The 13,688-nt window shown below is 35.9% G+C and overlaps 1 protein-coding gene across 5 annotated transcripts in view; it reads left to right on the top strand.

Moving 5' to 3' along the window:
- Positions 1-10,254, top strand: part of LOC135173099 (transcription factor Ken 2) — a 72,020-nt gene extending 61,766 nt beyond the window's left edge. For 4 of the 5 annotated variants that reach the window (XM_064139731.1, XM_064139730.1, XM_064139732.1 and 1 more), the window contains 3 exons: positions 1-237; positions 2,003-2,294; positions 6,539-10,254. In XM_064139731.1, coding sequence (XP_063995801.1) covers positions 1-237; positions 2,003-2,294; positions 6,539-7,000 — 991 coding nt within the window. In that variant the 3' untranslated portion in view covers positions 7,001-10,254. The remainder of the gene's footprint in view (positions 238-2,002; positions 2,295-6,538) is intronic. The other variant, XM_064139729.1, reaches the window with a different exon arrangement.
- Positions 10,255-13,688: the final 3,434 nt, after the last annotated feature.

Genomic DNA, 13,688 nt, shown 5'->3' with positions numbered 1-13,688 from the left:
AACGTCGAATAACCCTGCTGATTGCTGTTCGGTGCTCATCAAGAGTGAGGGCTGTGATGAAGACGAAGTAGAACAAGATGTTGACGTCGAGGGAATGGAGGGGGATGTTATGTTATCGGATAATCGAGAAAGTAATATCGAACCTCCCCGGAGAAGGGATAGCTCGGATCCAGTCAATCTCAGCCTCAACTCTGGTACATCGACGAAGAGCGAAAGCTCTCATGACGGAATACACAGGTAAATTATTACTTTCAACTTATTATTGAAGTTTGAGTTTGTAAGCTTTAGACTTATGATGGTCATTAGCCTGGAAGTCGCTGATGTTGTACATTTACAATGAGAATAATACCGGTATTAGTTATTCATACATGTAGGATCAGGGTACAGGGGACAGTAACTATTTCAATTAGACTTAAAATATTTATTAAAAAAAAATGAATAAAAATACATAAGGTATAATCTACGATCTTCACTGCTCAAACTTCATCCTCGGACTGACCCATAAGTCGTCCTCTCGCACCATCCATACACATTTATTTATTGTATTTCTCTTTCTCACTCTGTCAGACTGTTTTCTCTTTCACACTCATTCCACTCATACGACACACATAAACACAAAAAGGCATACCTCACACGTCACACTCATTCCCAAAATCACTTCCCTTGTTCCACTCAATCTAACAATGGTTCTTTTATTCCCTACTACGCAACAGACATCCGATACATTCACATAAACATTCAAATCTTTAAAAATAGTTGGAAAATTACCGTCTAGGTTTACATTTTGTGGCGACATTCTCTCATCTCACTCACACCCGCATTTGCCCTTTCACTCATTTCACACCATAAATCAGTCATCCCACATACATTAAGGAGTAAACTGAATTAGACAATCCTGATAAAGTTCCATTGGTGTCCGGGATTCCTCCGGTTTCATAGGCGAGTCCTCACCGACCCCATACACCCAGCTTTCCATGTATATTAAGGTTGTTGTATCGAGTGGGGTAGTGGCAAAATTTTTCAGGTTTAGCACAACGATCCCCCTGAATTGAGCGCTTCAATTGGACTGCAAAGTTTTACCAAAGTACAGTCCAATGTACCTCATGCTCGGTGTGTCGATTGTGTCAACCATGGGCGGCCTCTCGCTATCACAGGGGCTTTTTTTGTACATCATCCTAACCAGGGAGACTTCGCACTTGAGATGGTTGAGTTGTTGCAAAATAATTAGAAAAATGTCAAGTAGATTGAGACACAGGGAACGATTTATGTAGACAAGTGGAGGAGTTTTTTTCTAATATGACACGTGCAAAAAAATGAAAAAAAGAGACAAAAATACAGAATGTTTGTCCTGGAAGGAGAATTGTGGACTTGTCAATGCTTAGTGAATATCTACAGTGTACTGAACTGTAATGAAATACTATCGTTGAAAAATGTGGAGAGTGAAAAACTCATTTTCAGCCAAATCTTTTAAATATAGGCTCGACCAGCTGCAGCTTTTGGAAGAAAACCCGAGTGTCTCAAGTGATTTCTTAGGTGTGAGATGGTTAATCGATATAAATTGGTTTTTTGCATCCAAATTCGTTGAATGGTGAATTAAACAAAAAAATAAAAATCGTTAAATTGCCTTTATCGACGTGTTAAGAAAATATATACATATATCTCAGAACTGAGGTAGTAAACGAAAATTAGTCTAAGGAACTTTTTCAAGATGATAATCAGAGAGATCGATGGAGAAACTCATGGAACTCCATCGAAAATTTAAGCCACGGTAGAAGGGAGCCAAAAGATGCGTGAAAACTGTCCCCTGTATATTGAAAAAAAAAAATTGAATGCAACTTTGTCGTGTGGCAAAGTACATCCGTTACCAACAAATTAAATGGTTTCGGTAACAGTTCATAGAATTGCCATTTTTAGATGAATGACCTAAAAAAGTCCCTATCTTTGCGTTTGGGGGGTATTCATAAAAAATATAAAAAATTGTCAACTTGACGACTATTTTCAGGCCAGAAAAAGCCCCTTTGGAGAGGCGAGAGTCAATTGAAGAAGCTGAAGAGAGGCGGAGACAGTTAGCAGCACGTTTGTCGTTGGGTCTGGAACCCGGAAAACGAAAATCCGAAGAAATACCACTCGCTCCAGCTGAAGCGTACGTGGTAACACCGCATCGTAAACGTCGACCGGGGTTTCATAATTCTCCTGCGCAAAATACCGCGTTTGTACCATTCAATCCGGGGTTTGAAACGCCTAGGAGGTTAACAGCTCCACATCCACTGAGTGTCTCAGCACCACCATATTTAGTAAGTATTCTTCGGATTTTACGAATAGTTGGTTTTTTAGAATTTTGCATTATTTATTGACAATATTATGTTCACCCAGTTTCCAACTCCGCCATTTTTTCTTTACGAGTGAATAAAAAGTGCAAACTTAGAAACCAAAACACTTTTCGTTGAGACTCATCGTCAGTACATGCTATAATCCTCCTACGAGTTTAAAAAAATTTTCTCGCATTGGCATCGAAATATACTCTTTTGTCACTGCTACTTTCACCCCGTCACCAAATAGTATATTTTAATACAAGTGCGAGGGGATAGCAACGAGTGTGAAGTTGAACTACCGGGGATAGATTGTTTAGTTAGACAGAATTTTCAACGAAATTCAATCGAAATTAAGGTTGTGATATGATTCCACAAATTCCGAGATATTCACCAATAAGAGCATATTCCAAAAAGTGTAAATATTACAATGAATATTGATGTTCTGTAATTCAATGGCAACAGCTTTTTCAGTATTAGCCTCATTTTTTCTCACAATACATCTTAAAATTACCAACTCACTAGACAAATATTTATTTTACGAAAAAAGATCTATTGGGATTTTGTCAAACAATACACAAATACGCGAAATATGCAGAATCATTGCAGAACATGCATATCAACTATGAACTAGTATTCACTATTTCTTCTGACAACGACATCCCACAGAGGTAATCATGAAAAAGATAACATTTGACAAACTAGCGACCCCGTTCTACTGCCAGAAGAAAAAAATTCAGGCTTGCTCTTGAAAGTATTATGATCTTGTATCAATACTCGAAAGATTCCCGCAACCTACATATTTTTAAACTCATTCACTAGCTGGGGAAAAAACGATTTGTGAAAATATCGAAAATTTCAATGCTTTGGGAATGGAAAAATGGTGATCCTCAAAGACAGAAATTTCTGTCGAGATTAGAACGCCGAGATTTTTTTTTAATCATTTGAAACTCATTTGGGGGTTTAACACAATCAATTTAACTGATCACAGGATCAAACCTCACCTTAATATATGATTGATTCCAGTGCATTCTGAAATTAAATTTTGATAAAAATCTATGATATCTATATGATCGATTTTCAGAATAGCCGATTACTGTACGTAATTTTTAAATAAATTCTTGCCTATTCATTTTATATTATGAGCATATGCAAAGCACATGATCACGGTCTTGATTATAGAATGTCGGTAGTCACAAGGGTTTTTTCCTACCCTCGATGGGACTAATAAAGGCGATGAAGCTGCCATTCAAGATTATTACAAAAGTTTGACGGTTTTTTCCCCATAGTGGTAAAATGTTTACATTGTTATAACTTTTTCCTTGTATCTGAATGTTCTTCCGCGAATTCGGGAAACTTTGATATGGTAAAGGATAGAGGATAAAGTAAATAAAACGGTAAACTCTCGTGTCATTGTCTCCGACAATAAATGTAAAACCAAAAAGTTCTGGTGAATCTATTCTTAGCTTTGAAGGAATGGTAGTGAATACATTGGATTTCAAATTTTATCAAAAAACTCAATATATTCCAATCTGGAATATTTAAATCTGATCCCAGATATGAGTAGATTGAATGAGTAGAATGCCCATTGATATATCGTTTAAAGTTCTAGAATTTTGCAGTGTAACCCCAAATTTTATGAGGTTTTTACCCCTCAATTGCATTAAGTGTCGCCGCCCTGAAAAATAATCGTCAATGGTCTTCAAAATTTCATTTCGTTTCTAACAGTATGTTGAAGTAAGCTGATACTTTTCTCCTGCTGTTGTCCCTATCTACATTCTTCATATTTACGCTTAGGAAAACTTCTATATCGGTCTTGTAACAATTTAAAGTCGGATGCAACACAGCATTTCTGATGACCAAGTCCAATGTTGGCAATAATCCGCTGCATTCGACGCTCATCGTTAACCATTCGCAATGAGTTATCGAAACATTGCTGTGTAGTACAGCCAAACCTCAAAGAACAAATAATAGACCTTCAAATTTTACAGTGCTGTTTAGTAAAATTCACAAAGTCACACATCATTAATTACGAAATTTATAACAAAATTTATGGTATCGGTAGGAATTTTTATGTGTAAGTTAAACGCATTCCAGTATTCTAGTATGTTGCACCTCGATCCTAGTGCCTGGCACAGTAATTTTTCACAGACTTTTTTCTCGGTGTCGTGGCAAGGGTCAGCAAAGCTTGTATTAAATTACATATAAGCTATGTTACGGAGAAAAATCTCAGTGATAATTGAAATTCATTAAAATATTCTGTGGGTTTTAAGATTTTTAAAATGCATAGGGAAATAACTTTTAGTATTAAGAAAAGACGTAGAATTTAGAACAAAGATTTTCTGTCAGTTAAATAAGTCCATTGTGGAACGTGAAATTTAGGCTATATGTTTATTTTTTTTCTTTTATAGTTTTTCCTAGTGTTAATAATTTAGCGTGCAGTGTTTAGAGGGATTGAATGACGGTTTTATAGCATACCTACCTTTTTGGCAGTTTTGCGTGAGGTCCAGTGGAGATAGAATCTGTAGACAGATGGACTACAGTGAAGAGGGAGAAAGTAGTGATTAAAATAAGTAAGATTTTGAAGAGTTGAGGCGTTAGTTCGTTTTGAGTTTTCAGAGAAAAGAGACATATTCTAATCACAGCGCAATTTTACCTGTCATTTAATACTAATGTACTAAGTGGTTATCTTTGATTATCAAAGTCTTGACTAGTTACTTTTACATTTATTTATTGATGACCACTATGATCCTACAATTCCGCGTCAACTGATTGCCCAATAGTGAAATTAATAGTTGAGGAAATTCAGAAATATTTCGTCCCTGTCTGTCTTCCTTCGGTTAATTCGTCCTAACATACCCTCTACAGAGTAGTGGGTATGGTAAACTACAAGAAAAACCGACTACCGACAGCCCCCGTCGGAGCCTCAGGGTGTGAAAAATTCGCAGCCGCTAAGATTTGTACTTACACCTTCCGCACCCTAGGCTGGTGCCTAGCCACTTCGGCCACCGACGTCGGTTATGTATGAGCAGACGGAAAGAAATTGTAGATTAAAATTAGACCTCTACAGAGTCAACCACTTTTTAGGTTACGTGTTGTTGGAAAAATTAGTCTTGGAAAGATAAGCTGAGATTGACTAACATGGTTCTACGTCTAAATATCCAGTCGAAAATACCCAAACAAAAATCTCCAATGAAAAATGTCCAAAACAATAATATCCAAAATACAAATATCCACATGCTATCAAATCCAATACAAAAATTAGACAAATTTATTTTGAACTCCAATCCACCTTCTTGGATCTACAAACAGATCCAATGTTCGCGGATATATTTGCTATTGGGTTTTTTACAATCGGATATTTTCGAATTGGATATTTTTAACTGGATATTTTCGACCGGATATTTAGACGTGCTCCCACTAACATAATTGGGGTTAGACGCCGCCTTGATTAGTTATGATCTTCAACGATAAATAACTTCGAGTTTTTTCATTTTCCGAAGATCCCATAGAGCCATTGAAAATTGCGAATCGCGTAAATCTTCATGCTCATTATTTCACAAGCTTGAACGCCATCATTTAGCAATGAGTCATCGTGGCTGTGACCATCCCATGTAGTAAATTTGGATGACACCTGAATCGGTAAACGTGCTCGGTATATATCGGGGAGACTCGGGTTCGAATCCCGACTCGACGAAAGAGAAATTTTTCCTCGAAGAGTGCGCGTATCCGAAACCTACCTCAATGAAGCGGATTTTTTTTTCTTACGACATTTTAACTCATTGACAATTTTTCTTAATAAACGGATTTTCCCTATTGAATACCGTGAAAGCTATTGAAACCGTTGTTCTGTTGAAGACAGAACCGTTCATTAGTTTGAATTTTTTTATAATATTCAGAAAACTAGATAGAAGAATAAATCGAAGAGTTGAGTGTTTTTAAAATGTATAGATTTATGAAAATCTGTAGCTCATTTTTGGAAACTTTGTCATTCTTATGAGGATAATTTATTGTCTTTATTGAAACGAAGGGGAATCAAATAGAGAGGGGGTTCCCATGCTTATTTCATTACTTGTGCTTCAAACAAGTTGTCGTCAGTTGAACTCTAGAGTTCCGTGGCGAGTTATCCGACTTAGTTCATCAATCATATCATTATCCAAATCAGGTTTGTTAAGAAAAGAAAAAAATGTTTTTGTAGCTTTGACTAAGAATAAAATGATTTATTTCAGCAGGACAGATCAATCACGCCACCAGGTGGTTCTCACCGCCCTCCCAGCGCCGATCCAGCATCAGTGGCTGGTCTCGAACCCCCTTGGGGTGCTTGGACCCTTCCCCCAGCTCGAGCTCCACCGCCACCCTCCACCGAAGATCCACCAAAGTGTAATCCGGTCCGTGAATATCGGTGCACCTACTGTGGAAAACAATTCGGCATGTCCTGGAATTTGAAGACTCACTTGCGAGTACACACCGGAGAGAAACCATTTGCTTGTCGACTCTGTGTCGCCATGTTCAAGCAAAAAGCCCACCTATTAAAACATTTGTGCTCAGTTCATAGAGGGGTCATAGCGGCTCCTGACAACACATTCACCTGTTGTTTCTGTTCATTGAGTTTCGATAGTCTTCAGGAGCTTATCAGGCATTTGTCAGGACCGCACAACAATCTTTTATTAAGTAAAAACCTTCACGAATAGCGACGATAACCAAGGTCCATCCCGTCAAATCTAAAACATAACCTCCCCAGTTAATTTATATGATCTATAAATTCTTGAATATTTTAATTATGTTTTTCATTATCTTAGGATGGAAAAACCGGGATCGACCTTGTGCTTCGTTAATAACGAGTTCAATACTCGCTAATGAATTGTATAAAGAGATTGAATATTGTTTGAAAAAAACAAAAAAACAAGTAAACAATCATGACGCACCATGAATAAGTGAGATAATTTCGATGACTTTTAAAGAAAACTACGTAACTCAGAAAACATTTCGAGAATAATGCATTTCGAAGTCGCGCTCTAATCTACAGTTGTGCACTGACATTATCTATCATTTTAATTCTCAGAGATGATAGAAATTAAGTAAGATGAATAGAATATAGAGCTAGCAGCAATTCCCAAATTTATGCAATTTGTCAGATTGCTTAAAAAAATCGTTCAAATCGTTCTCGATAAATCACGGCTATCGATATTGTCAGGATTTGTTAACTCATATTTATCTGCTGCTGCAGAACGTTATTGTCCATAACCTAATGACTATAATTAGTCAATTTTTTCATAGAATTTAATGAACAGATTTCCCAATTACTCGGAAAATTTATGTTGACAGAAATGGCAATTGAACTGACCAAAATTATGTGATCATGACATCAGGAAATGTCCCATGTAGCATATGATTGGTCGAGTATGAAGTCAGTTGAGAGTTGTCAATCTCAACTGGCGCAGACTTGCCACAAGATCGGGTTATGTCGGTTCCAATCGTTTTCCGTGGCGTCACAAACGATTGCAAAGCCTTTGAAATAACTATTTTAACCAGTCAAGTATTTATTAGTTAGCTATATTTAGGGCGTTCATGAATGAAAAATAAATTTTTCAGCTCCACATGTTGGCATTCCACCTCAGTCCCAATCTATTAAGATAATATTCGTATATTATCAGAACTAACGAGCTGCGTATGGAATATTTTCTTTCTGCCATCTCTGAGATCTAAAGTTTCAATGAATATTGGTGCGATACTTGAGATTGGAAATATCTTGTGAGTTATGTAGCTTATTTACGAGATATTGGATTGGTAATTTGTTTCTTCCAGCTAGGGAAATGAAGCGTAGTTTGCACAATTAGGATAACATTTAGACTAAAGTATTTCAATTAATGAATAAATAAAAACAAATCTCCGACAAAAGGCAGAGAGTGAAAAAGCAACCATCACTTCATTTCTTCATTTTTTCCCCCTGCGCCATATTGGCTGTTCTCGAACCACAAATTAGTGGTTATCACCTCTAAATAAATGACAATATGAATTTGCACTTGATGTCTTGATCGTGGTTCTCTTGTAAATAATGTTACGTAATTATAGATAAATGAAAAAAATGGACATTATTATTTATTTAACACTTTGCATAGGGACCAACCGACTTTCCACCGATTTTATTTTTTCTGTTTAAGTAGTTTTTAGTTGTTCTTTCTGCCCTGTCACTCACCTGTCAATGAATTGAGACGCTAGTGAGCTTCTTGATTCTAATTAAATTTTCATCATTAACAAGGGGAGGAAGAAATTCTTGGTTATCAATATATTTTTTTATATCGTGATTCAATAACCACCGAATTATTTACGTCCAATATTGAAGTATCGGCCTACTCTTGGCGCATTAAATTCTTCTGTTTTCAATAAAAAAAAAAAACAGGACAATACACCTTCAGTGCCTTGTCTAATTGGGTCCAAAATTTTGGATGATTGGGGGGGCAGTGATTTCATGTGTTCATAGGCTATAAGTGTGCACGGAAGTATATGCCGGCACAGGAGTAATGCTCCTAGATATTAATAATAAATAAAAGAATAAATAAAAACAAGTAAAAGATTACAAAAATTGTAGGTAGGTTATTTTACAAAATGGTAATTAATATAACGAATCTGAGGCCCAATTTCATCCGATGTTAGCTAATTGAGGTTGACACTGTTTTTAGCGTTGACGCAGGACGTCAGAATAATTTTCTCTCTCCTCTTCCTACCCATTTCCCACACTTTCTCGCTCTCAGATAAGCCTCGAGGTGCCTTTGAAGACTCTGCCTAACAGTAACAATTGTTCTTCATTTTTTAAGAGACGACCGCGTTAAAATCTCAAACTCTCCGGATATTATGGTGACGATTGTAAAATTTTGCAGGAAGTATTGTAAGTTGGAAAGAGTGAAAAAAAGTTCAACCCCCCAAATTCCCGACGGATTTCAGGGGTCAAAATTTATAGAAATTCACAATAAACAAGGGCGTGATTCTACTTTTTATTGGTTGAGCTGGAAGTTCGGTTCTACATAATATAGCATTTCTCGTATGATTTTCAGCTTCACGCATTAGTAACGGAATATGTATACTATTGTGTGTAATCGAAATTTCAACCAAATTTATCGAAAGTTGAGCTATTAGAATATTTTCGTTGGATTTATCGTCCGTTTTCACTCTTCAAAACCGTCAAAAACTTATAGAACTCAATTAATTACAACTTATTATTTATCAAGGATTAATATTGACCACTGTTACAATGGTTTCTATACTATCCAAACTTTCAAACAACTTCACTGCGACATTCTCTTAATTATTACATGTCTGGCAGGCTTCGTTGTCAATCAATTATTAAATAGGCTGTAATTGGTGAATGAAATGTTTTTGTGAAAATTACGAGAAAAATAATTTTTAGATGAAAAAAATTGTGAATGTAAATTTTTAATGAATTTTTAAATATTGAAAGATTGAAAGAAAAATGTTGGAAAATTTATGTGAGTATTGAACGGGAGGTGAAGAAAAAGAAAAGCGATTTTTTACGTAAAAAATGAAGACGTTGGAGATGAATAAATAAAACCCGCTGTGCCGCAAAATACCCCAGCTGAATGCATAATCAATAGGCGCACACTATAAATGTTATTTCTAACGAATTTTTCTTTCCCCCCGAAGCAGTACACCAAAGATATGTTCGTAGGGCCGTTTGAGTGAAATAATTAATTAAGTTATTATTATAATTTACTTCTCCGTTCATGCATACCGAGAAGCCAAGATAACAATTGAAGAAAAAAATATGATGGATCGTCAGATAATTAAGAGATAAACTTTAGTAATGAAACAACAAAGCGCCGAGACCTGAAAAAAATAGGATGAATTTGAAATACGACAAATGCCTACGACAGATCGCTGTACACGCATATTATAAGAATTACACAATAAAAAATGAGAAAAGTGGAAATCAGCGAATTACTAAAATCGCACCCTCATCCCAAAAGAACTAGCATAACGATGGAAATAAGGTGATAGAAAACTTGGAAGAGAAAACACCAACTTAATGCAACAAAATTCGAATTTCGAAATTTACTCACCAAGTTCATTCATGGATTTTAACCGGAACCGATGAAATGCCTGCTCGAGCAATTGAACACGTCTTACAATAGTTGAAATTGAAATTACAAATGCACACATACACAAAGCCCAACATCTCCATTGATTTTTCAGCTTTTCCATTCGCACATCATCAACCGAAAGTCTTTCACAGGAGAAATGATTGCAGGGAGAAATAAAAAACGAAAGGCATTTTGCAGTTCTTTATTTCCTTGCAGATAATTTTAGGTGAGTGATTACCTCCCATAGCTTATATATAAGATACTCTCATGCGAAAAATCATGTTCCCGTCTCCATTTTTAGATTTTGATAAAATTGAACAAAAGCGAAAGAACGTACAAAAGAGAAAATAAATTACTGGACGAGAACCAACCAAGTGAAGCGTAAGAAAGCCTAGAATACTAATCAGCAACAGTTCCTCCATATCATTAATTCTTAACTGTAAATTCCTATATCTCTCGTCAAGTCCCAAGTAAATATCTCACATGAAGCAGAAAATAATTGATGACATGGTTCAAAGAACCATGTTTAACGATATATAAGTATGAAGATTAATCTATTTCCAATAAATGGATTTTCGAATGAGTAAATTAAAACATCTTCATAATCATGATTAATAGTCATGTTCAATAGTCTTATTCGTGTCTCATCGATTTAACCGGTTTTTGCGTACGAATGGAAGCCTTATATCTGACCAACTTGTCGATTCTCGAATTTCAATTTCAAATTATCTGAAATGTTATAAAACGCGACCAAACGATGTTTTTTATATCATGTATGTGTGTCTGGGCTGGAATGTTCGTAACTTTCTTGATTAATTTAGAGAAAAATGGCAAAAAAATAGGGTAAAAATTGTTTTGTTTGGATAAAAATTTGAATTCTCAACTTATGCTAGCTATTACTTATCTCTACTTTAATGCATTGTTCCAGCTCGATCGGTCTTTTGAAAATTTCGTTTTTCCTCATCTCTCAGAAATTACTGACAAATTTTCAATGTTTGTTCAAAATACTCGTCTCAGTGGGTGGGTCCTATCTATAGCGATCAAAATATCTACATTTTTTCGATATAAAACTTCAATGTATCACCGTTTTTAGGTTTTATCGTGATAAACGTTGTGATCATCATAAATTAACATAGAGCTAGCGAGTTGAAATATTGTACACGTATATCTCTTGTAACATCAAAGGCTGCTATTTTGCGAGGGGCGCAATCGGCCAGACAGTTCCAGAGATATCACACTTTTTTGTGTGAATATATTGCCTTCAATATCTCATCAACCACTCAACAGATTTTAATTTTTTTTCAAAATATTTGTCTCAGTGGGCACCATAAAAAGCTATGACAATATATATATCCGTTGGTACAGAAATCGTTGATGAAAATTTGGGATAGCAAGTTAAAATTCCATATCCGACGTTGGATAATTACAAAATTTATTGTTTTGTTGAAGTTCATGTCTTCAACAGATGGAATATGTCTTTCTAAAGCTCCAGCGAATGTCAGTCCTCCAATTAACTCATATAACGAATATCTTTTCAATGTTGGAATGGAATTGGTGCGGATCGTATCGGAAGCATACTATACCAATCCTATTGGTAGAAACGAAGGACAATAAATAATGGCGCGTAAAGCATCGGCCGCATCGTTTGTTAAATAGAGCCGATCGCCTGCTTTTTTTTCTACGCCGTAGGAAAAAAGCATAAAACAAGATTTACAAATAAATCATTGCCGAGTCCCGTTATGCTTCCACTCAAGTATACAACGTAAGTACACAAGATGAGCGTGCAAGGCCCTTCCCTATGCTGGAGACGATTCGCTACGATAAATAATTGATGTTTTCACCATATTCCTTATGGTAATTTCCTGTACAACTCAATAGTAAACCACCTCACCAACCTTCCAATGCATTTGCGTTTACAAACGCTCCTCTTCCCCCCCCCCCCGCTTCTTACCATCTACATGGAGATCTCCTGCAAACACCGATCGCATCACTAACAAGACGATCAAATTCTTGCTATTAAGGTACATCTCCACAATGTACGATGTTATTAAAATTGTCTTCCTGCAATAAAGGGAATTAAGATCTTCAGGAAACAGTGTGTCTGAAATTCAGATGAATTTTCAGTTAATTCAGACGTTTTTCCAGCGTTCACGAAATATAATATTATTCTTTCCGATTTTACTTGACTTTTGATTCGAAATAGTACGTTAGTGAAATGTCATAGCTTTCACATCACAGTATTGAAAATGCTATGAAAAATATAAAAATATACAAGGTTTGGATACAAAAGGCATCTAAGTTTTAGACGTCTAAACACATCTGCGAAAACATTTGAAATTTTGATATTTGTCATTGCTCTGCATACTTTCCTTATCCTATGTCAAAAAGACATGAGATCTGAAATCGATTAATTAAAAATGGTAGACGTAATCGAAACATGGCCTGCGACATCTTATACAATAAAAAAGCGCGAGGGGTCACTAATCGAACATGGTGGATTTAATAAAGATAAAGATCATTTGACAATCGAGAATCGATTAGAGAAGAAGTAAAGGCGATACCGCGAACAAGGCCGCGGTCGCGACGGCGTTATAGTAAATATTTTTATGTCATTGCGACTGATAAAACGCGGTTCTAACCTCAAATCAAATCTCTATTTATCATATCAGATATGAATCTTCTGTGAAAGACCGAAATACATATCCATTAATGGAGGGACTGATTTCTAAAATAAATGTTCGTTCTATAAGTGCTCACTTGCGGAATAAAACTTAGCGTGAAACTTCCATTTTTCTAGGGTCAATAGTTGCGAATTTAAATTACCATCCCTGGTAATCTTTTGGAATTTATGTCATAGCGACAGTAATATTGCTGGCCCTTTTACTATATGCTCTTTTGAGTTTCTGATACATTGTTTTTTAACTAATTTCGTTCGTAGCTGAGAAATTTCTCCATTGGCTGTGACATTCTCATATTACAGTGAACGACTTGCGCATTTGCCAACTTCTGTGCTCACTCACGAAGATTTTCATTATAATTGCAAATCAAACGTCTTCTCACCAACATAATTCAAAGGGTAGTCCACAGATATTCCGCTGAAGGTGGAGTGTGTGCCAACACTTCAATTAATCTGATGTTTAGTTATCAATATGACTTCGTGGGTGAGTAACCATTTGAAACTTGAAAGGTCGCACGGTCTCAGAACTTTCCTAAAATTAGAAACCCATGCTTACAGCTCAGATAAAATTATGTATAATAATCATTATTATTTTTTATCAGTCGT

Source organism: Diachasmimorpha longicaudata, chromosome 2, assembly GCF_034640455.1.
Source record: "Diachasmimorpha longicaudata isolate KC_UGA_2023 chromosome 2, iyDiaLong2, whole genome shotgun sequence".
Taxonomy (NCBI): Eukaryota; Metazoa; Arthropoda; class Insecta; order Hymenoptera; family Braconidae; genus Diachasmimorpha; species Diachasmimorpha longicaudata.
Note: the sequence above shows the minus strand (reverse complement) of the source record. Positions and strands in the feature narration are given on the sequence as shown.